The 25,376-nt window shown below is 39.0% G+C and overlaps 1 protein-coding gene across 2 annotated transcripts; it reads left to right on the top strand.

Annotated features, from left to right (window-relative positions):
- On the top strand, positions 1 to 25,376 carry add3b (adducin 3 (gamma) b). Of its 2 annotated transcripts, none has more exons than XM_010869971.4 (16): positions 1 to 379; positions 1,540 to 1,572; positions 1,665 to 1,809; positions 4,620 to 4,764; positions 5,475 to 5,626; positions 6,921 to 7,001; positions 10,114 to 10,263; positions 11,138 to 11,281; positions 13,164 to 13,262; positions 14,222 to 14,395; positions 15,197 to 15,457; positions 17,701 to 17,817; positions 18,084 to 18,173; positions 21,210 to 21,333; positions 21,480 to 21,572; positions 21,782 to 25,376. In XM_010869971.4, exons 1-16 carry the CDS (start codon positions 321 to 323, stop codon positions 22,018 to 22,020), a joined length of 2,106 nt encoding a protein of 701 aa, XP_010868273.1. In that variant the 5' UTR covers positions 1 to 320; the 3' UTR covers positions 22,021 to 25,376. The 2 variants fall into 2 exon arrangements, with proteins under 2 accessions (XP_010868273.1, XP_010868272.1); XM_010869970.4 differs by having other exon boundaries at positions 5,472 to 5,626.

Genomic DNA, 25,376 nt, shown 5'->3' with positions numbered 1-25,376 from the left:
CACACTTTGATTACGTTGGCACAGGATCACGATCATTGTGGGAAATAATGAGAATAGATATCCTACATTGAACTACATTGAAGCTATATTCTGTCTACTACTGATGTATAGCGTTTATGGAGTAGGCTAGTTAGTAGGCGGATATGAGAAATCACATGGTCTCTCTTTTCCCTTTTTCCCTCACAAACACACCCACAGGCACACGCGGACGCACTAGATTTAGGGCGCACTCGAACAAAAAGTTTACAATGTTTCAGAATGCATCGAAGTCTAGAATACATTTGACATAATTTCTTTCTGGATTTTGTTTAACTCTGTTCATGACGTCTACGGGTATTCTGTCGCTGGATACGGAGGTACATTCCACCACTACAACAAGGTTTGTTTGAAATAGTTACTGTACATGCTGTTGACTATTATGTAGACTTGTTTAGTGCAAAGGGTTTCTTTATAGCAAACGGCATCTTGAAAGTTTAGTCACGAATCGATTACGCATTTTTGTGATTATCTTCGCAATGGTGAATAACCTATTTCTAGAGTTAATTGGCTATCTCTAATTTGATTAATGCGAGACAGATCTAATGCATCGTGCACTTAAATGTTCTCTCTCTGGTTGATACAATCACATCACATTCTTGAATCAGTTATTTTAAGCCCTATTTTGCGGATTGAGGACCTTCTTGCCAGCTGCTTGCCAGAAGGATACGCATTAGAAAAACATATCTGAATCATTTTTGAAGTTATGGTTTAATGAATTGCCCAAATAAGCGTAGTATTGTTTTCAGTTAGATGTATGTTGTCTATAGAAAAGCAACGTTTAGATATTTCAGTCAAATGTTATTCTATATGGGTAATACAGGAAATGCTCTGTCTGTTTTCTGTAATTACTTTATATAATACAAAATAGAACCTATCTGACCCATTACTACACAAGAGGTTTGAATATCGACTATTGGCAAACCTCATTCAGATATTGAGTTTTGGTATATAAAATGCTCTAAATGTAGGCCAAGTTGATACAATCTTGGTGAGGGCCTTGATTTTGAACAGACGTAGTTCTGCACAAAAAAGGAGACATTCCTGAGTCCTGGTCACATACCCTGCTTTGACCATCTCCTTATCCCTTTCTGGTGCACTCTGGTACTTTAACTGCAGAAGTGCTAACTGCCCTCCCAAAGTCGTTGATTTACATGAGGTGGTAATACAAAGACCTCCTGTGATGTACTATTGACATGTTTTATGGCTGTCGGTATGACCGTAGATATAGGTGACTGTGGTTCCCTTCCCCCACTCCACAGATTACACACACAGGGGATTCTCTGTCTGCCTCCATAGTAGTGGTTTTGCCATGGAAAACCATTCCTGCTGTGTATATTTGCAACTTGATGCAATCCTTCTGTTAGATTACCTCAGCAATGTCAAATACATTAATTCAGTATGAATTCAGTTTCTGTTTAAAAATGAATTTCCCACATCTGGCCCATCTTGTTGCCTCATCAGCTTTGGTGGAAAACTAAAGTTTTGGTCTGTCTCCAACAGATTCCCTGAGCAAGCTGTCTTGCGGTGTGGCAGGTGAGGACAAAAGAAATTTAGTCCACTGTGAAGACTTGAGTCGTGGTGGAGATCAGACAGTCTGTTGGGTCCATGACCCTTTCTCTGTCCAGCACGGACTCCAAAGAGAGGTACTTTGACCGGGTGGATGAGAGCGACCCTGAGTACCTCCGTAGCCGGAGCATGTCCCCTGAAATACGGCAGGACTTCAACATGATGGAGCAGAAGAAACGGGTCACGGAGATCCTACAGAGTCCAGTATGTTTTCTTTTTTATGTCTATGCTAATTTGTGTACAAAGCAAAGTCTCTATCAGTCTCTATCAGACCATAAACTGATTTGAAAAAGCATTGCTTTAGGAGATAATGTCTTCAGTTTCATTCTGATAAATAAATATGTATTGGTGTGCTGGTTGGGAGGCTGTTACCTTTACATTTTAGTGATATATCAGACACCTATCCTGATTCAGTGTGACCTGTAGTTACTTCTTAAGGTAGCTAGATAAGACAGTCACATTATATTGTTTTTACAGTGGAAATCTTTGTTGCAATGCAGTACAATTTACTACTGTCAGAGTAAACGGCTGTGCTCCCTTTATGTGACCTAAATATTATTTAAAGTATTAAGTTCATTTGAGGTCTTGTATTCCTTGGATGGCAAAAGTTATAGTTCACACGTAGAACAACATAGGCATGAACCAAAACAGTATCATCATTCTATGTATGTATGCATATAGTTGTATTTTAAGCAGTACATGTGGCAATACAGTTGCATTACCAATGCATTATTAATGCTATTTTGAATCAGAGAGATAGATTACTGAGCTGTAAAATGTGAGAGATGCTGCTAGGAGGTACAACAAACACATGCCCATAAAGCGAATGGAAATAAGATGAGCCCACGCTCATCTGTGATTGTATAACCGACTCCAACAAGTGGAACTTAGCTCATCACCATGGGAACTGCACTGAGATGGTGGGGAATGCTGGCGTTTCACCAATGGAGCTTACAGGAAAATAGTATTTTTGGGAAGAATACACAAGATTGAAGATAGTGCAGCGATAAATAATTAGGCTGGCTTAATAGGAAGACTACTTCCCAATTGCTGTACCTCTTTACACAAACAGACTGTAACCTGTTTAAATTTTATTGTGTGAATTGTCAGGGATTTGGAAAAGGGTGAAGATGAGAAGTATTGTGTAAATGCATATAGGGCAGTAGCTTGGGAATAACCAAAAGAAGAGCTGGCAAGTAGATAAATCAATTATTTTGTGCCCTAGAAAGGCCCTTAAGCCTAATTCCTCCCAGGTCATTGCTGAACCTATTGACTTACCTGGTAAAATAAGTATATAAAAAAAACATGCACAATACACAAATTAATATGTAGACAAATGTGTTTGCATTGGTGGGAATGCAGTGGACTGGATTAACATGGCCCACACGCCCTTACAGTTGTGGAGAGACTCTACAGAGAATTGGCATGGGCCTTCAGATATTCTGAGGTGCACTTGGTATGACCAATGGATGAAACCGACATGAATACACCTGGATTATGCAGTCTCTTATCAGCATGTGTTCATTTCTTCAGGCTTGGTCAAGTTGCAGGGTTTTGCCTGTGCTTATCTTCATCCTGTTTCTTCTTTTAGCATAGAGCATCTACCAAACAATGATGCAACCACCACTGTGCTTGAAAATAAACTGGCAGTTACTCGTTAATGCGTTGTTTATGTTTGTCCCAAACATAAAGTTTTAGTCACCGGCCTGTGTGTCTTCATTTGACCTGTTTTTTTAGTTTATGCATATTGGATGCATGTTTTGTATCTTTAAGGTCATTATTGTAGACTAACATTGTGGTTGCTCTATCCTTAATTGTCTTCCATTGCAACATTTGAACTGGTAAAAAGGGGTTAATTTCTCACCTGTACTAACTCCTCAGCAGGTATGTGGGAGGAATAGAGCATATAAGTACAAAAAGCCCCTACTGCACACTCTCTGCTTACAAGTATTATAAGTTCAATGAAATGGAGCATAATCTGCAAAATCCCTGAAACATTGCATTTATTAAACATTTAACACAAGCATTTTATTAAACATTTATTAAACATTCAAGCAGACTGAGTGGCCAGGAGCATCTTTTCATACTTATAATCACACGTGGTGATTGCTCAACCTAAGTAGTTTTCTTTCTGTCCTTTAGAAGTGTAGCTGTGATGTGTCTGGATGGTTTAATACTCCCGACAGCATAATTATTAACTTTGAACCTGCTTAAAGAGGTACTAAATGTCTGATTTGTTATTGTTACCCATCTACCAGTCACTGCCCTTTTTATTAGTCTTTCATTAAATCTGCCTGGTCTTTACAGTTTAATCTGTGCTTGAAATTCTATATTTGACTGAGGGACCTCACAGATGTTGTGTTTTTGGGGGAAGTGTAGTCATTTAAAAATAAATGTAAATCCAGATTATTTCTTGGAGAGTGAGTCCACCTTACTTTTTTTATTTGTTAAAACAGATTTGAGTCCTTTACTAATTACTCATGCCTTAACAAGGAAGGTGAATAAGAATGCAGAGACTACATTTCAGTCAATTTCAATTACAGTTAAATGTGAAAAGGTCACAGGGTTCTACATACCTGTGAAATCCACTGTATCCTTACTATCATTACTGTTCATGTATCTACTGTTTGTTTCTAATGTACTTCATTATTATTTTTGTATTTTATTTGAACTCTGCATGGTTGCTCTGCAACTAAAATTCTACCACTACGTCCAAGCTGATGTAGCTCACTTCCTTTCCTCCTCCCATTCTTTGTGACCGAGTAACTCTATCCTGCACTGCTAAAGATTCACAGATGTGTGGCCAAGGGTAGTCTGATGGTTAAACCTGTCCCACTGCTACAAACTCTCTCCTTCATTTCCCCCCACTTTCGCTGGCCAATAAAGCATAGAAATGCCTGCAAGTGTGTTTTGAAAAATGTAAGGTTGATGGATGCAAGACAGTGGTCATAGTATAAATCACTGGTCATGGATTTCAAGTGTTGTAATTTCAACATGTCCCTTTTTGGTTTCAGGTTTTTAAGGATGAGCTGGAAGGTCAGATCCAGGATCAGATGACAAAGGGCAATAGTCCAGCTGGACTTCTGGCTCTTAGGCAGATAGCTGATCTGATCATGGCCAGTTCCATGGGCGGGACAGGCTCTTTAACATCTCCCTTCAGTAAGTAGTGGTGTGCTTGTGGGTCTGCATAGTCTTTCAGTGATGCGTCCTGATTGTCTGCATTGTCAACATTTTGGGAAATGGAATTAGCAAAATTGTGACAATTACAGCCCTTGTTCAGCAAAACTCTGCTCAAGTACTCGTTGACAGCATTCCACATTACAAATGTTTCTAGTAAGTGGACCATATGTTCCAGTGGTTATAAAGAATTACAGCTGTCTGGAGTGTCAATTATGCTGTACTCCATCATTCAGTGGTGGTCACGATGTGCACTGCAGGGTAAATGTTTACTTAAACTGTTTGGCAGTGCCAATATACCCTTCCTCTATTATAGTGTTCTAGTAATGGAGGAAGAGCCATCACATAAGTCACTGTTGATTAGGTTGTACATTTAAATCGATATGTATTGACCTAATTAGAAAACAGATATTTTTAATAACAAATATATCAGCTGAAATTTTGATTGTACTTGAAAGAGATGTATAGCCTTTTAAGAGCGGTTTGTAAGCTCAAACCAAATAACAAATTCCATAGACCATGTCATAACAACTTAAACATCAAGAAAGCTCTTCTTTCATGATCATTCGTACAAGATCTCTGAAGTGGTAATAAAAGGTTTAGCTTGTTTAGTTGTGGTGCTTGTCACAAAGGTTGCAGTGTGTTTGTGACTGTGCTCAGTTCCATCAATTTATCATGTGTTTTCTCAGCAGGCCTAGGGATGGTCACCCCAGTCAATGACCTCTATGGGTTAGAGACCCCATATTTTACCAAAGGAGAGAAACAGAGTCGTTGTAAGCTGGCCAGTGTCTACAGACTGGTGGACCTCTTCAGCTGGGCCCATCTCACCAGCTCATACATTACAGTGAGTTGAACCCTCTTAAATAGAACCCATTACACCTAACTAAAATATAAAATGAAAAAGGATATAAAAGTTACATGCATCACTGAGCAGAATTCTCAAAAAAATATGTTGTAGGCAACTTATGGTCAAGAAATTATCTTTAGATTATCTAGCAACAGCTCTGGTGGATATTCCTGCAGTCAGCAAACCAATTGCACAGAAAAAGCACAATTGCCTTTTCCCAGCACAAGGAACACCTGTGTAATGATCATGCTGTTTAATCAGCTTCTTGATGTACCACACCTGTGGGTGGAGGAATTGTTTTGGCAAATGAAAAAAATTCTGACTCCCCGGGATGTAGAGAAAAATTTGAGTGAAATATCCTTCTTGTGCATGTGGACCATTTCTCTGCTCATGAAGCAGTAAATAAATAGTCTCGAAATGTACATTTTGGGAGTTGTCTTTGGTACAATGTTGCTCATTTTCATACTTATAATAAACAGTCTAAATTAAATTATTGGCACATTTGTAAAAAGAAAAAGGCTGGTTGAAACTAATAACTCAGATAATTAGCTATGTTGTCTTTTTCAACAAGTGGAATATAATTTCACTTCATTAATGATTCAAACTACTAATTTCTAATCCTATAGATAATGTGGTTTTATAGAGACTGAAGGCCAAAATAGGAATGTTTGCAATCAGTCCATCACTTTATGTGCTTTGGGTAATTCTCATGCTGCAAGATCTACTTGCGGAAGCTTTTCAGCCTCAAGGCAGAGGCAGACAGGTTTTTGGCAAAAATGTCCTTGTACTTGGTAGAGTTCATGATGACATTGATCTTAACAAGTGCCCCAGGACCAGCAGAAGCATGACAGTATTGTACTATTTTACAGTAGTTACATGTTTTTGTTTTCTGCATATGCATGCTTCTTTCAACACCAAACTTACCACTGGTGTTCTTGGCTGAAAAGCACTATTTTTTTGTCTGACCATAGCACCTTGTTCCAACAAATACTTTTTTTCTGTCAACACTTCCTAATTTGTTATTGGCATGGAGGCATGGACTTGTGGTAGATTTGGAGACATGAGCCAAAGATGCAACCGGATTCTATAACTCTCCAAATCTGGCTTTTAGATTCTTCATTGCCTCCTGAACCTCACTGTGGAGGCAAGATGCACTTGCGCTTTTCATCTTTTGCCTCTTCCCATGGTGGAAAATTACATGGTCTATTTTAAACAGTAGTTTTTTGCTAATCTTTAACAAGAGTGACAATTATTTTGGAGGTGACAGTATTTTCTATTTTTCCGTGTACAGGTCCGGGTTAGCAAAGAACAAGATCATGTTCTTATCACCCCACAAGGACTCTCTTTCTCTGAAGTTACAGCAGGCAATCTGGTAGGTATAAGGGTCCTCTTGTTTTCATATTATAGACAAACGTGGTGTAAAATTACCCTAGAAAGAATTTGAATTAGGAGAAAGTTGTGTTTAAAGTTGAGTTCAATGTTTTTGAGCTTGTTGTTAATGTTTAGTGTTCTGTAATTTGAGTACTGATAATTGTGATATTTCTTTATGACAGTTTGCCATGAAACAGTGCATGCACATTCAGAATTGTTTTGCAACCTACTCATAAATGGACTGTTATTTCCTTTTTGCAATATAATAATTATAACTGAATACACTTACACTAATTTAAAATAAGAAACTGAGAGTGGAATAAGGGATTTAGATATTTACAGTAAGGTCCGGAAATATTTGGACACTGACACAATTTTCATAATTTTGGCTCAGTGAGTACAGTGAGGAAAAAAAATATTTGATCCCCTGCTGATTTTGTACATTTGCCCACTGACAAAGAAATGATCAGCCTATAATTGTAATGGTAGGTTTATTTGAACAGTGAGAGACAGAATAACCCAAAAAAAATCCAGAATGTCAAAAAATGTCTACATTGATTTGCATTTTAATAAATGAAATAAGTATTTGGTCCCCTCTCAATCTGAAACATTTCTGGCTCCCAGGTGTCTTTTATACCGGTAACAAGCTGAGACTAGGAGCACACTCTTAAAGGGAATGCTCCTAATCTCAGTTTGTTACCTGTATAAAAGATACCTGTCCACAGAAGCAATCAATCAATCAGATTCCAAACTCTCCACCATGGCCAAGACCAAAGAGCTTTCCAAGGATGTCAGGGACAAGATTGTAGACCTACACAAGGCTGGAATGAGCTACAAGACCATGACCAAACAGCTTGGTGAGAAGGTGACAACAGTTGGTGGGATTATTCGCAAATGGAAGAAACACAAAAGAACTGTGTGATGGTAATTCCATCGTGTCGCCGTGTGAGATGGGAGTCCCAGCGAACGGCCCGGAGGAACTCCGCGGGAGGGTGAGGGCGGTCAGAGGGAAACGAGCCAGCTAACCTGAATGAAAAGGACTACAACACACAGATCAATAAACCCCACACAACTTTCCCAAAGCTTCCATCAGTCACCACTTTCTACATGCCGTAGCCTACGCCTTCCAAACAACTACACTTTACGCCTACAGCAACTTCCATACGTTACCACAGCAATCAACCTCCAATCAGCCCGGCAGTTTCTTTGAGTGTGGAAAACACTCAAAGAAACAAAAGTTCACATGTCCAAACACCAGAAACATAAACACTGTCGCCAAAAACTTACCACAACGCTTACCCAACATCAAACGCAGCAAAAAAAACAAACGCGGCGAAACAAACCCTATTTTAGCAATAAATCTCAAGACATGCAAGCGCGCCACTCATACCAGAACCACCTAAACTTAATGTGCCCAAACACACATACTTGCGCCCTAACGCAAAACGGAGCCCTAACCCCTTCATCTCAATCAACGTGCCCTAACATCGTTAATAGATCCGTCGGCCCGTAAGTGAGACGTTCAAGGCCTAGCCTCGTCTACAGAATTGAAATGTGCCCTTACCTCCCGAGTTCGAAATTTAAGCCTGGGTACCTGTACTGAGGAATCCTGTACTGAAGTCTCTGACTTCAAACATGAACAATCCGTATTTATTACAGTTAGAAGGGGTGTGGTTAGTTGTTGCCCACCTGTCTTGTGTAACATAGGCTGGCTGTCCCCCCACCTTATCCTTCTCAACTCCTGAGGAGACACAATGTCTGGATAATCAACAGAGACACTAAATTGTTATACAGATCTACTGATTTACGAGTAACCCTCTTATCCGCTGGTGCCGGTCAAGGATGTCTCTTAGTCAAACACCAGATCCCTCTCGGCATCTTTAACTAGTAACTCAATCATACATGTATAGGACGACCAAGTATACATCAATGCAAGAATTTCCACAACAACTGTCAATCTCCCTCGGTCTGGGGCTCCATGCAAGATCTCACCTTGTGGAGTTACAATAATCATGAGAACAGTGAGGAATCAGCCCACGGGAAAATCTTGTCAATGATCTCAAGGCAGCTGGGACCATTGTCACTAAGAAAACAATTGGTTACACATTATGTTGTGAAGGACTGAAATCCTGCAGCGCCCGCAAGGTCCCCCCGCTCAAGAAAGCACATGTTCAGGCCTGTCTGAAGTTTGCTAATGAACCACTGAATGATTCAGAGGAGAACTGAGATTTTGGTCCCAGATGAGACCAAAATAGAGCTCTTTGGAATCAACTCAACTCGCCGTGTTTGGAGGAGGAGGACCCCAAGAACACCATCCCCACCAACAAACATGGAGGTGGAAACATTATGCTTTGGGAGTGTTTTTCTGCTAAGGGGACAGGACAACGTCACCCCATCAAAGGGTCGATGGACAGGGCCATGTACCGTCAAATCTTGGGTGAGAACCTCCTTCCCTCAGCCAGGGCATTGAAAATGGTTCGTGGATGGGTATTTCAGCATGACAATGACCCAAAACACACAGCCAAGGCAACAAAGGAGTGGCTCAAGAAGAAGCACATTAAGCACATTAAGGCCTAGCCAGTCTCCACACCTTAATCCCATAGAAAATATGTCGAGAGAGCTGAAGGTTTGAGTTGCCAAACGTCAGCCTCAAAACCTTAATGACTTGGAGTAGATCTGCAAAGAGGAGTGGGGCAAAATTCCTCCAGAGATATTTGCAAACCTGGTGGCCAACTACAAGAAACTTCTGACCGCTGTGATTGCCAACAAGGGTTTTGACACCAACTACAAGTAATGTTTTGATGAGGGGTCGAATAATTATTAATAATTAATAATAATTAATGCAAATAAATGTATTAAATTTTTGACATGCGTTTCTGGATTTTGTTGTTGTTATTCTGTCTCTCACTGTTCAAATAAACCTATCATTGAAATGATAGACTGATAATTTCTTTGTCAGTGGGCAAACATACAAAATCAGCCGGGGATCCAAAAAATTATTCCCTCACTTATAATCCATAGTGCAGCCATTAAATAGCACTGAATTGAAATAATAGTGTTTGTAGATTGACAGTCAGTAACCCCGCTGATATTATATTCTGGTCCTTTTCCAGGTTAAAGTGAACATGCTTGGTGATGTTGTCAACCAGGGATCCACCTACCTGGAGGTGGACCGCTTTGGTTTCAGCCCTCACGCTGCTATCTACTCCATGCGTCCTGACATTGGTTGCATCATACACATCCACACTTCTGCCACCACTGCTGTGAGTACATTTTCAATTAAAGCTAAATGAGTGGTGGGGCCTCTGAATGGTGCTGTGGTGATTTCACAGCCTGTTCATTGGAAGACCAGATTTTGAATTTGTCGCTTGGAGTACATGGAAGCACTGTCAGAGATTTGAGATACATACAGTGCATCTGGAAAATATTCAGACCCATTTACCTTTTCCACGTTTTGTTAAGTAAAAAATTTGAATAAATCAATTGAATCCATCTTAGAGTAAGACTGTAAAGTAACAAAATGTGGAAAATGTGAAGGAGTCTAAATACTTTCCAAATGCACTGTATATAACAGGACCATGGATAGGAGTAGCCTGAGGACAGTGGCCAAGACCAAGGACAGGAGTAGGCTGAGGAGAGTGGCCAAGACCAAGGACAGGAGTAGGCTGAGGGGAGTGGCCAAGACCAAGGACAGGAGTAGGCTGAGGAGAGTGGCCAAGACCAAAGACAGGAGTAGGCTGTGGAGAGTGGCCAAGACCAAAGACAGGAGTAGGCTGAGGAGAGTGGCCAAGACCAAGGACAGGAGTAGGCTGAGGAGAGTGGCCAAGACCAAGGACAAGTGTAGGCTGAGGAGAGTGGCTAAGACCAAGGACAGGAGTAGGCTGAGGAGAGTGGTCAAGCAACCTGTCAGTTATTCTGGGAACTGGGCAAATCTTAGTCACATAACTTGCCTCCAAGGACGCACTTGTCAGTCCAACATTTTTCAGTCGCAAATTATAATAGAAATGTATATTTACTCATTTAAAAAAAAAAGGAAAATAATGGAAAAGCCATCCCAAATAACTTTGTTAATCCGAATATTCCCTTAGTTGTTCTTGACACAGCATAGTCGCGGTTACTTTAATTCTGAATTTACAGGTGTCTTCAATGAAATGTGGCATCCTGCCCATCTCCCAAGAGGCTCTGGTTCTGGGTGATATTGCCTACTTCAGTTACCAAGGGTTTTTGGATGATCAAGACGAGAAGGTGAAGTTCCAGAAAGCCCTGGGGCCCACTGCCAAGGTAACACAGAACCATGGCTTTCCTTGATAACAACAATAGATTGCATCACAATTGATATTGGATTTGGAAGAAACTTTGGCAGCCACAACTGTAAATAATTTTGAATAAGATTTTACTGAGCTTGTACAAACCTTAGGGCATATCTTTAATCCTTCCAGCATATCTATTGTTTTTCTCCAAATTGATCAAACTAAGTAAAGTTGGGAGTTATTCAAGGACAGCAATATTCAAATGTGTCCTCCTCAAAATGAATTTAATTAGGAATTTTGGCCAGAGATCAACAAAAAAGTATAAATTTAATCTGCAATTTTTGGGAAATGAATTAGAAATATAGAACAGAAAATAATTTGCTATGACACTTGAATGAGCTGTGGTGAAACAGGGATTTTCACTTGATTTCAGGTTAAATTCACCTGTCTCTGGGAGTTCCCACAGTTAGAACAATTCCAAACAAAAACTACCTCATGAAGACGTAGAAACATTCCAAACGAATCAGGACTAAGGTTCTTCAAAAGCACCAATCAAGGGTAGGATTTAAGAACATTTTCAAGGCATTGAATAACACCTGGAGTGCAGTAAAGTTCATTATTAAGAAATAGAGAGAATATGGCACAACTGTGAATCTGTCTAGAACAGGGAATCCTCAAAATCTGAGTATCTGTGTGAGAAATAAACTAATGAGGCAACTCTTACTGTCTACCACGGCTGAGCTGGGAGACAGATTGCATACTGCAACAATAGCCTGGGTGCTTTGCATGAGTGGCTTTTATTAGAGAGTGGCAAAAAGAAAACATGTCACATCAAATCTCATGTTGATTAGTGGCAAAATTCCTCATAAAATCTATTTTGAGTAAAATGTGGAAAAGTCAAAGGTGGGTGAATATTTTTGAGGGCAACTGTGCGTCAGTGTTCAGACTGGACCATTCCGGAACACTTAACTCCACGTAGAACTCCTCTTAGAACTCCTCTTAGAACTCCTCTTAGAACTCCCCTTAGAACATGAGTGTTTGTGTAAGCATGCAGAAGAAAGTAACAACTATATCCTAGGGTTAGGTTTTCGGAAGACTGAAGTCAGTTTTTCTCTTTGTTTTTGACATGTGCTTTGATCTAAGAAAACTCCCCAATCACTGACAAACATACTGCCACCACAATACTTGAAAAAACAAAGGGATTCACAATATCTCACATTACTAGCCTTTGTTGAAAAAAGGCCTGTAATAGAAATCCACTCAATCATCCATTGCAACAATGTTATTAACTAATACTGCCAGACAACATGGCACATATTTTTATTTTTTTTGTTCAATATGTTCAGTATGTTTTGGTCAAACTTGAAACACAAAGTGAAATCCTCTGTATTGTCCAATACTGTGATAACAGCATCAAGTCATCGGTATGCTTGTCATTGGTAGAGCTTGGGGAGTTTCACATGATCAAATAAAAAATCAAGTGAAGTTGGATAGAAACCTCTATTGCACAGTTTGCACACTGGGAAAATGACACCAGTTGACAAAGCCACCCCAGCATGTTGTTACATGTTCATGTGTGGTCTAGTCTTTGGTTTGAAAATCAGAGAGACTTTTTGAATATTGCTGTCTGGAAATAAATGTAATTCCCAACCAAGCTTACAGAGCTTGTGCAGTTTTAACAAAAGCATTAACAAAGCAGTAACTTTGGGGTGTGAAAACATGCAGGCAAGAAAACTGTGTTTAAATGTTGTACAATTAGTCATGTTTTCTAAAACTAGGCTGTGTCGATCTGTTGGGGGAACTAGGAATTGAATCCCCTTTAGTTAACATTTTGAAGCAGCTAAATGTGAAGAGGTGTGTAGACTTTCACTCAACACTGAAACTTGGTTATCCTGCGCTCCATCATTTTGCAGGTGCTTGTTCTCACTAACCATGGCCTGGTTGCTCTGGGGGAAACTACAGAGGAGGCCTTTCACTACATTTACCATGCACAGCAGGCTTGTGAAATCCAGGTAACACCTTATCTCATTGCATAGTTAATTGCTATTTTTCTTTCCTTCCCTTGAAAATAAGATGTGGGTGAAGCCTGTCTACAGTTCAATGGTGCAGGTTTATTTTGCTTCACTGAATGTGCGGTCGAATACAATAAGGTGTATTCCATGTTACGTTTAAGGGGGGTTTATTGTACCTGATTATAAACCATGTGGTCCCAACCCTAAATGCTGAATGGCTGAAAGCATTGGTATATGAGACCATTTTGTACCACTGTCATGAAGAAAAAATATCAATTATGGTGGTTACCAGTTCGTAATAGATATAAGGCATATATATATATAACTTTGTTCACCTTTTTTAAAACATGCTAGATAGTTTGAGCAGGCAAATTACAATGAACTACGGACACTTTAATTATTTATATTGCAAACGTTTAATGTTATTTTTCTTTCGACGAGTGGTACTGGATCCATGCAAATAAATTCTGGAATTAAACTGTCCAAAACTGAGAGGTGCCAGATCCTGTTCCAGCAAACTTGGTGCTCGCCATTTTACAGTTGAATGATATGGTGTGACATCCCTTGTGTCAGAGAAAAGCAAGTGAAAAGTGAAACATCTGTTAAAACAAAGCTCAATCAAATGCTCTATGCAACTGAAACCACGCTTCTCAAACCGCACCAGGTGGAGTGAAGTGTTCTAGGACTTTGTCCCATTGTATTTGAAGGCTGTATGTGGAACAGCCAGATGGTTTTCTCTTATCAAATATGTCTGGGATAGTGCTGGTTTCTCCATCTGTGGTCAGTCTGGGATTACTTCTTGCTTTATCATGCTCTGCTGGCACCTTATGACACATTTTCACTCTATTAGCTACTTTTAGATGAATTAAGGTAATTGTGTGACCTGGTTTGGCCATGTGGTCAGGAAAACCTCCTGGCCCTAAGTATGATATTTGATTTTAATGTGCGTTTTTTTTTAGGTGAATGCTCTGCGGTGCTCTGGAGGAGTAGAAAACCTGGTGGTCCTGGACAGAGAGAGGCTGAAACCTTTGACCCATGGTGTGGTTGCTGCTGGGGTCACTGTGGCCGACGACATCAAGTGGAAAGTGGGAGAGGCGGAGTTTGAGTCACTCATGAGGATGATGGACAACCTGGTGAGTGACCTCATCATGTTATTGACCTTTCTCACAATGCTTAGCATTTTCTGTCCCATGCATATCCTGAGTATACCTGTTAATACAGTGATGTCATAAGGTAGTGACATCAGGGGTAGTTGTTTTATGAAGGTAGGTGATGTTCAGAGCTTCTCCCCTTTAAACAGAACTATGTCAAAAACACCGCTAACGACACGGACCAGAGCATGTACGATTTCTCTTGAATCTGTTCATAACATGCCACTGGTGTAGACTACAGCAGTATAAAACTCTGTGTGACCATAACTCCACCCCCCGTCATGGATTCCAGATGTCAGGCCACGCTGTGTGGAGTTAAGGGCACAGGCCACCATCGGTTGTCTGAAACGCAACACACTCTGGGTTCTGATCGACATAGTCGGGTTTGATGTAGGAAGCCCCCCCCTTCTTTGATGTGTTCCTAACCACAGTTCTTATGCCAACTGCACTGTGTGGCCAGACGTTATCTGTTCTCTTTGAAACCAGGCATTTCTAAAAGGGTTGTTTATATGTACTGTAGAAAGTGTTCTTATGTCAGGAATGTCTTCACAAGAGGCTGTTGATTGGGTGGTCTCGGAAACTCTAAAACCACAGGTGTTAGTCACTGATATGGGGGTGTAATGTTTCATTGTTAAAGATGGAAATAACTGTAGCAACTTTGATGGAGAAACTATGGGACCTAGAGTATGTCTGAGAACTGTATTGGGAGATATGCTATTCTCATGTCCTCATAATTGTTTTGGTTTTGTGTGGTGCAGTGAAACTATTTTTTGTTGTTGCTAGGGTTACCGAACTGGCTATGCATACCACCACCCCATAGTGAGAGAAAAGATTCGGACCAAAAATGATGTGGAGATTCCTGCCACGGTCTATACTGTCCCATCTGAGGAGAGTCATCTAGGTCAAAGAAAGCCAATAAACCTTGTGGTACAGAAACAGCAGAGGGAGAGGACCCGCTGGCTAAACTCTCCAAACAGCTACCTGAAGGTCAATGTGCCTGAACACTCACCAAGCGGAGAATGCAGCCCCAGGACCAAGACCATAGTGAGTTGCTATAAATCACTTCTTCTTACCTTGTGTAACAGTAAAGTACACTGTGTACAGGTAGTTTTGTACCTTTTTTGCTACAATGTGAAAATCTGGGTTCCTATAACATGGTTGAAATAAAAAAAAAAAAAAAAATACGTGCTCAAATATCAGTTTTTCAGTTGTAGGTTAGCCTGCCCTCTTGTGGAATCCTGTGAAACTGCGTGCATGAATCCTTTCTAAATCTCAGGTTACCACATGCACTTTTCTGAAGCACAAACCAGCATTTTTTTAACAACAGCTTGGCTTGCATGTAATTAGCAACGTTTTCATGTAACTATTCTAAACTCTGCATAAATACCATATGTTAATATTCCTACCAGTTTCCACCAACTATTATCTTGCAGATAAATATCTGTTACATTTTAAGGTACAGAATGCATTTCAAAAGTTCAATATGATTCAGACTTAAGTACATGTTCAGTACAATGTCCAGACCACTGGCAATTTGTACAGGACGGGTCACACCAAATTCAGCCCAAGAGCTAAAGAAAGAAGCTCATTGAAGCCTCTAAGAACCCCATGGCAATTTCAAAGGATCTACAAGGGATTGCCACAATCAAAGTGAAGTAAATGAGTCAACTGTCAGAAAAAGACAGTTGGTCAGGATGGAAGAAGCCTCTGCTCTCCAAAAAGAATATCAACACACGACTGACATTTGCCATAGAACACTTGGGTCAAGACCAGAACTACTGGAACATTGTGCTCTGGACAGATGGCAGATGGAGTTTTATGGCCGCAATGCCAGATGCAATGTTTGGTGGAAACAACCTCATATCAACAGTAAAGCATGGAGGTCGTGTCAGCATGGTTTGGGGCTGCTCTGCTGCCTCATGGACGACAAACTTGTCATTATTTAGTCAACCATGAAATCCATATTGTACCAGAGAATTCTTGAGAACAATTTGAGGCCATCTGTCAAAAAGCTAAAGCTGAACTGAACATGGATCTTGCAACAGGAAAATGACCCAAAACACACAAGGAAAGCTACAACATAATGGGCTCAGAAAGAAGACATGTAGAGTTATGAAATTTCCAAGGTCAGATTTCAGTCCTATTGAAATGCTCTGGGGGGACTTGAAGTGAGCCATGCATGCAAGAAAGCCATCAAACTTGACACAGTTGAAGCAGTACTGTATAGTGGGCAAAATTCTTTCTTTTCAATTTAAGAGACTAATAGGCAGCTGGAAGGAATGTCTACATCTTCTATCTGTCAGTAGGGTTGACGTGAAGATTACAAATCCATGTGTCAATACATAAGATAAAGACAACTTTCCAGGGTGTACTTACTTTTTCACATGATTGTATTGTGCAGAGTATAACACTGGGGTGATTTAGAATGAGGTAGTATTTTCTGTTTGTCAGAAACCGTTAACACAGTTAGAGGGGTCCCCAAATCAAAAGGTTAGAACCGGCACGGTCTTGCATGCCCTGCAGATCTACAGAACAATGTGTTCATATCCTGTGAATGAAACACTTTTGTATTAAAGGATTATGTTTGAGTTTAAAGTTTTGGACAAGGTGGTTAAATGCCCTTTTCATACTTATGGAATGTGTTGCCTCAGAAGCGTTTCAATTACGGCATAGCTGTAAATCTGTACGAGTCCACTAGAGCTTTCAAAATGCCGTCCTGAAAGCTTGTTTATCAACAACCACAGTACTGGCATTTCTGGAGTCTTTAAAGAAATGCTGTGGCTGAAGTGGCAGTATCCTCCATCGCTAGGCGAGCAGAACTGCCGATCAAATAATATCAAACGGCCTTAGCGCAGCCAACTTATCTGTTGGCTGGGTGTAGACCAATCTTTAAAAAAAGAAAAAGTATATTGCGGTAAATGTTTATACCATGACTTCATAGAAATTCATCTTGATGCCATATTTAAGAAACAGAATAATAACATCAGGTAACAATTTTAATCCGCAACCTTTATAGTCACAATACTGAATATTCTATGTCTGAAAGGGTACGGCTGCTTCTGATTTGCTTTGTCTGAAAGTTTTCGCTACCGACACGTTACTATAGCGGAATTGCATGCAAGTTTATTACTAAGTAAAGAAAAAGATGAGAAGTTCAGAATTCCTGCCTTTCTGCTATAGATACTGTATGTTTCAGTACAGATCCAGAATTGCATTGTGTGTGATTGAGAAACACTAATGAGCTCCAGTGTGAAATGTCTTTAATCAAGCAGAACATTTTCTTTCAGTGGATGAAATCAGAAGAGACCAGCAATGGGACTGGCACCCCCATAAAGATTGAGGACCCCAACCAGTTTGTTCCCCTGAACACAAACCCCACTGATGTATTGGAGAAGAGGAACCGGGTGAGCATTAATTGCAGTGAACTTTATGATGCATTTCAGCTGGGAGGTCCAGAGCATCAATTGGTCTTGAAGCCATTGTCTTTGTCTTAACGGAGGCCTCTGTGTTGTCACTGAATGCTCTTAGAACAGAAATATACTTTAGCATTGGTTTCCCTTAGCCTAGGGACTCATTTGGGCCCAGTAGATAGAACTAATTGCCAAAGAGTGATGCCAATGCCTAGAAAACAATGCATTAAATGGTTTGTAAATTGGAATCTGTTTTCTAGATACGTCAACTGAACACAGTTGATCACAAGACTCCAGGACCAAAGTCACATCTTCTAGCTGGCATTGTTGTGGATACCGTACCAGGACCAGTAAGTACTTGTGTGGGTTCTGACCACACACACCTTTAAATCAAAATGGTTTCATGAATGTCAAGACTGCATTGTCGTCTATTTTGAGTCGGGTGAAGTAGTAAGGGTTCAGGGTGCATGCATTCCCATTGGTTGAAAACTGAAAACATCTGGGACTTACTGGGTTGATTCAGGAACACTGGGTTGATTGAAGGGTCTAAGGGATGTCTAGTAATATCAGAGTCAATGGATCTCAGGGATGTCTAGTAATAACAGAGTCAATGGATCTCAGGGATGTCTAGTAATAACAGAGTCAATGGATCTCAGGGATGTCTAGTGATAACAGAGTCAATGGATCTCAGGGATGTCTAGTGATAACAGAATCAAAGGATCTCAGGGATGTCTAGTTATAACAGAATCAAAGGATCTCAGGGATGTCTAGTTATTACAGAGTCAATGGATCTCAGGGATGTCTAGTGATAACAGAGTCAATGGATCTCAGGGATGTCTAGTGATAACAGAGTCAATGGATCTCAGGGATGTCTAGTGATAACAGAGTCAATGGATCTCAGGGATGTCTAGTGATAACAGAGTCAATGGATCTCAGGGATGTCTAGTAATAACAGAGTCAATGGATCTCAGGGATGTCTAGTGATAACAGAGTCAATGGATCTCAGGGATGTCTAGTAATAACAGAGTCAATGGATCTCAGGGATGTCTAGTGATAACAGAGTCAATGGATCTCAGGGATGTGTAGTAATAACAGAGTCAATGGATCTCAGGGATGTGTAGTGATAACAGAGTCAATGGATCTCAGGGATGTCTAGTGATAACAGAGTCAATGGATCTCAGGGATGTCTAGTAATAACAGAGTCAATGGATCTCAGGGATGTCTAGTGATAACAGAGTCAAAGGATCTCAGGGCAAAGCGTTTTTAGAATCACTACCACTAACTCATGTTTACAGGGTACATTCACAGGAAAGTGTAAAAAATATTTGTCCCCCTTTCTGATTTCTCTATTTTTGCCACTGAATGTTTCAAGCAAAACAACACAGTGATTGCATACAAATGCAAACATGCAGGCTTGTTGTCTGTAACTGTAGAAAGTGTACATTATATCTGCTGTAATGGTGGAATTGTGGTATACATTACATGCCAGTATTGTGATTGGTTGTTTGTTGCAAACAAAAAAACTGTTAGAGCATTATTATAATTTATTTTATATATCAGGTTGTTTGATTCCTGAATGCTGATTTGCAGGTAGTTTGGATATATGTAAGCAATAAGGCATGAGGGGGTGTGGTATATGCCCAATATACCACTGCTAAGAGCTGTTATTAGAGCTCTTCTTATTGCCACACTATGCTTAGTGTTGTGCTTTAACCGTGGTATTTTGGCCATATACTACACCCCCCTGTGCCTTATTCTTTCTTATAAATCAAGTGCTTAGAATCCTGAAGGCTGATTGGCTGACAGCCATGGTATATTGGTCATATACCACGCCCCCTCTGTGCCTTATTGCTTATGTAATTTTATGGTAAATCTAGACAGTTCGCTGAATTTGTGTATATGTGATTACATGCATCAACATGTAGGGAATCATGTTACCATCTAAATTGCTGTGAAATAAAGTATTGAAGTGGGTTGAAGAGGCGGCATCAGTAGATAAAGAAGGATTGGAGGAGGGACAAAAAGAGGAAACAAACTAGTGATCAGAGACCTGGAGGAGTGTTGGAGTGAGATTAGTCTACAAACATTATCTAGTGGAGATAAGGTCAAGCACTTTGCCTTTATTGTAAGTGGGAGGGAAACCGGTGAAGTCATAACAGAAAAGGATTGAAAAGGAACTGGTGGAAATCAATTATTAAGAAGCCAACATCAGGAGTTTGAAATCACCGAGCAATATGAGTGCTGAGCCATCATCTGGGATCTTTTTTGTTATGGTGCCAAGTCTCCAAAGGCGCCTGGTCGATGATGAAAACAATGTTAGGCTTGAGTGGTCAAGTGGCATTGACTGCATGAATTCAAAAGAGGACGTGGACAAGTAAGTGAGAGGGGAGAGAGAGGCTTTGTTAGGTACATGGAGCCACGGAAGACAACTCACCAAAAGTTCATACATAATTATTTTTATTTTTTTTAATACTCTTACCTGATTTAGATTGATATTTTTAATAATTGTTCTACATACAAATGTAGCCTATAGTTTCAGGTGCATCAGTTAAAAATGGAAATTGTGATATAATCTCAACTTGCATATACTCAGACTTGAAACATTTTCACTTGTATAGAGCCGAACCAACCACCATTAAGGAGAATTAAAGTTTTACATCTAGCCCAAGGGCATAAGGCATAGGGCATAAGGAATATGGGGGACGGGTATTATGGCCAAACGTGGGCTCTAATAGGTATTCTCCTCAGACGCTCAGACACATGCTCCAATGGCATAGCCTCAACTTTCACCAGCTTTCAATGTTTCATTTTTGCTAGGCTCCGAATATAACTAGTTCTTTCGGCAATTTGTTTTTTGGCAAATACATTTTCTCTACACTATTAATTGAATCAATGAGTTGTTGCCTTTCTAGGACTGTAATGTTGTAATTACATTACAAAATTATGTTTAAATACATTTTTAAATGTTGACACTAATGCCACACTTGGGCCCATTGTTTATAAAAACACCCAAATACATTAGATATCATTGAACATGACTTGTGGTAAGATTGTTTGATTGTGCATTCCTGGACCTAACTGGTCATTGAGCAGTGTGTATAGCATTTTGGTTGACACAACCAAATCCAAATGGTTGTGTTGCTGATCTGTATTCTGCCTACAGATGCCTTTTCCCACCTGTATTTATTCAGCCACTGTTTATCTGAATGTGTGAATATACTGATTAAATCTAAAAAGTCATGTATTCTTATCTCCACCCAACACAGAATAGGACTTATTTAGAGAGCTGTTTCTAGGAATTGTATTTAAATTGATTGTTATTGCTGGCCCTTTTGAGTTTTATGCTAGTTTTAACCCCTTATATTTCTGTACCTTTCTACCTTCAGGCGTTCATCATTGAGGATGAGGAGCAGACACGCTCTCTTCCCCCCAACCCATTCAGTGTGCTGACGGAGAAGGTACTAGAAGAGTATAAAAGCATTGTGGAGCGTAGGCAGCTGGTCCAGGATGGTACGGTTATCCCCTTTCCCATACAAATATCATTTTACATTTAATTCCTACTCTGTTATTTAAATTGGTTCTGCTGTATTGTTTGTTGTCTGCAGCTCAATGTTTTTATTCCTGGCAAGGCTTTATTAAGAATACTTGCATTGCAGATGCGGATGATGTCACAGACGCCGATGAGATGACAACATTTGATGATTCCACTATCTCACTGTCCCTGTCTCCACTCATGTCTCCAGCCAAAGGTAGGATATTTTTTAAAAAGAAGTGTCATTGTGTCCAATACATTTTCAATGAGAAGCTTAATTTTTAAATGAAGGCATTCCTTGTTAGAACTGTACTCATTTATTGATTTTTATAAATTATCTTTATATTTCCTGTGTCCTTTCTAGACAGGTATAAATGCCTCATGCCTCACCCTTACTCACAAACATGTTTTTCGTCCTGTTGACAGTGATTATACCCAATGGGAACGATTATATGGAAGAACTAGAGGAGAAACTGAACATCAAGTTATCCAAACTCAATGTCAACACCACAGAAGAGGTTGAAATCTCCATAACAACCTCAGGTAAATCAGACGGAGACAAGACCCCTGACAGCCAAACCAAGTCTCCCAAGAAAAAGAAAAAGAAGTTTCGCACTCCCTCCTTCCTAAAAATAAATAAAAAGAAGGAGAAATCTGAGTCCTGAGACACTGAACAAAGACCGGTCGGCTTGTTTTAGGTCAGCTTGTTTGATATAATATCACAGGATGAGATGCATTCCATAGAGATTAAATAAGAATCACTAAGATCTTAACAGATCTCCAGCTTTTAGGGGGAGTAACTTTGACTATAAGCTTGTGTAGCAGCCAATAATGTAATAACTACAGTTAATGTAATAACTGTCAATAATGTAATACATTTTCCATTTTTATTGTAATAGTCAATAATGAGTCAATAATGTAATAACTTACCAATAATGTAATAACATTTCTGAACCAATAACGTAAAACATTTTGCCCATAATGTATGAGGTTATTACATTACTGGCTGGGATAATAAAATATAATGAAAATTCTAATAATTTGAACTAATAATTTAATAATATACTTATATCACTGTGTTTAAGTTGTATATATTAAGTGTCAAAATTCGATAACACTTTCCCTTACTGTTGCAGAACCCTGACCCCTGATTCTTAGTCCTAACTCAGAGAAAACACACACCTCTTTCTCCTTGAATAGATATTTCAATAAAAAATAAAAAAAAGTATAGCTTAATGCATTGCTTTTCCTGGACTCCTTCATTTTCAATGGTACAAATAGTAATTTTTGTTATATTCTGTAAAATGCCATATTTAATTATGAAAACACTGGAGGCAAGTAACCTAGAGACCCTATCTAATGGCAATACATAAAAAAGAGAGAATATCAGGGGGTTCAATCTTAGGTAGCTTATAACTAGGTATCTAGTAATCAGATTGTTGTCACTCATTTTCTCCATGGTCATTTGTTTTTGTCATAAACAGAGGGACATCATGGTGGTAGATGATCGTACATCCATCTGATGTTCGAAGGCTATTTGCAAATGTGGATAAGGTTTTACATGACTTCATGCTGTCAGACATTTCTATCTTTGTTAGGAATGTTGCTTAGAACAAACGTATAGTTTGAAATGGTCATAAATCCTAAAATGACAAAATGTTGTAAAACAGCATGCAACTAACTGAGTTAGAACTAAGGTTTTTGATCAGCTATTTGAAAGAACCAACAGTAAGGGTAAGTGTTATGGAATGGAAGTCTGACACTTAATAAATAAAATTCAAATACACTGTGATTAGACAGACATCATTGGCTCCAATTATTACAATTTTCATTATTTTTTATTAACCCAGCCAATAATGTAATAGCATTATGGGCAAAAGTTATTAGGTTATTGGTTCAGAAAAGTTATTACATTATTGACTTTGATTACATTAAGAATGGAAAATGTATTACGTTATTGGCAGTTATTACATTAACGGTAGTTAATACATTATTGGTTGCTACAGCTTGTTATTACCATATCCTGATTACACAATCCCTTATCAGAGCTCCTCAGATGAGCATTAGACATGATGGTTTCATCATGTAGTTTATGAAGTGCATTGTTCTTAGTACCTACTTTTCCCAATTCATCATTGTGTAATCCAAACAAATTATAATATATAGTAACGGAACCTTTTTTTCAAGATAAAACATCTCATTGTTGAAACGTAGGCCATAGTTGAAGGTAAGACATGTGAAGGTTATGAGGCGGTGTCAAGGGAATGTTGTATTTTGGTGCCTGGATATATTGAATTTATTGTATGTTACAAGGTGGGCCGTGGGCAAGATCTATCCCATGAGTGATTTATTTTGCCCCCCTCCCCCCATTTGTTGGTATCAAATACATTTGAATAAAAGGATCTTGTCTGAATTTGATCAAAACCCAAACTTATTGTTATTTTCAATTCATGTTTTGGCTTAGTTGTCGTCAATTTGCAATGTACAAATAATTGCTTATAGTAAATTTCCTGCCCCAACCATCCATATAAATCGCCATATGACTAAATCTAGTTGCCTACTCCTGGTATACTAGCTCAAGCCTTAAGAAGCTGTTTTCATTTCATTTTTATTAGTAGGCTATGCATTGTAGAATGGTTTGATTCTTCAGTATTCGGTTAACATATACTACAGTGCATATGTGTAATTATTAATTGTATTATCAATCATACTTTTATTAATGCAAGACAGAACTCTGCATCTATTATTGATAACAGTGACATTATTTTCCCCTTGCTGCTTATTCTTTTTTGTGACAAGATGGAGTGACATTGTCATTGAAAATTCCATTGCTCACCTTAATATTTCTGAATGTTTTAGCCCATTCACCAAAATGTTGTCATGGATATCACATCAATGAGAGCTAAATTGCTAATTTAAGGACATGAGATTGGCTTAAAAAGACTTTGAAATGTAATATGAATGTAGTGTGTATGTGAAAGATTTGTTGACACTATTGTGATAGATAGATTTGAGTTGATTGGGCAAAACCAATTAAATGCTTGACGGATGCCTCTCACATTTTTCCAAAAAAATATATTTAAAGAAAGAAATGCAATATAAAAAATAACTATCCTGCATAGCTTGAATTCTGTCTATAAATAAAGGTAAAATAAAATACAAAATATCCTTCCAGTAAAGAGCTAAAACTTGTCACATTAAGGCTGAATGTTGCCTATTTTTTCCTCCCCAAAAAATGGCCGAACCTATTCAGGTAATGAACTTAAGTCACTGTAATTTTCACTGGAGTCCAGGTTTGCTTTTATTCACCCAATCACCTAAAAAAGGACATTTGTTAAAAATGTAATTCAATGTTTTTAGCCTTCTGAAAATCAGTTGTAATGTTATGAACTAGTTTACCGGATCCAGGGCCGGTTCAAAGAATAAGCGACAGCTAGGGCCCCATCCCCTACGGAGCTTCTGAACCCTATAGGAGAGGAAAGATTTGCCCCAATTTTGCTTAGAGCCCCCAAAAGGCCAGAGCCAGCACTGACCGGACCTAAAGACATGAATATCCACCAACTATACAAATTAACAATTTGGTTCATCCCATTTAGCAATGTGAATGATCTCTTCAGCCCAAAGGGAGCAACATGGTTTTCCTCTGTAAATATTATGTTTTGTTAAGCTGTTAAACCTGCAATACTGAAATGAAAGTTGGTCAATTTGTAATGTTTGCTTTAAAAATAGTACGTTTTGATGCTCATTAGTTTATGCTCTGAAGTGTAACAGGAATAACTGAATTGAATATATCCTGTATATTATTCTGTTTAGCTTCCCATTATGTAACCTACATTACTAATGCTTATTGTCCCTCAATGTTTGTTGCAATTGCTTTTGTATTGACTGAGGTTTTATGATATAAGTTGTGATCTGTTTAGCAGCTTAATGGCATTTTATTACATTCCTAATGAAATAGCATTTCACCAAATATAATAATAAAACAATTATTTTACCAAGCCCCATTGTTGCTTTAATCATA

This window comes from Esox lucius, chromosome 6, assembly GCF_011004845.1.
Source record: "Esox lucius isolate fEsoLuc1 chromosome 6, fEsoLuc1.pri, whole genome shotgun sequence".
In the NCBI taxonomy this organism is placed as follows: domain Eukaryota; kingdom Metazoa; phylum Chordata; class Actinopteri; order Esociformes; family Esocidae; genus Esox; species Esox lucius.
The sequence above is the reverse complement of the archived record's forward strand: the minus strand, read 5'-3'. Positions and strand labels throughout refer to the sequence as shown.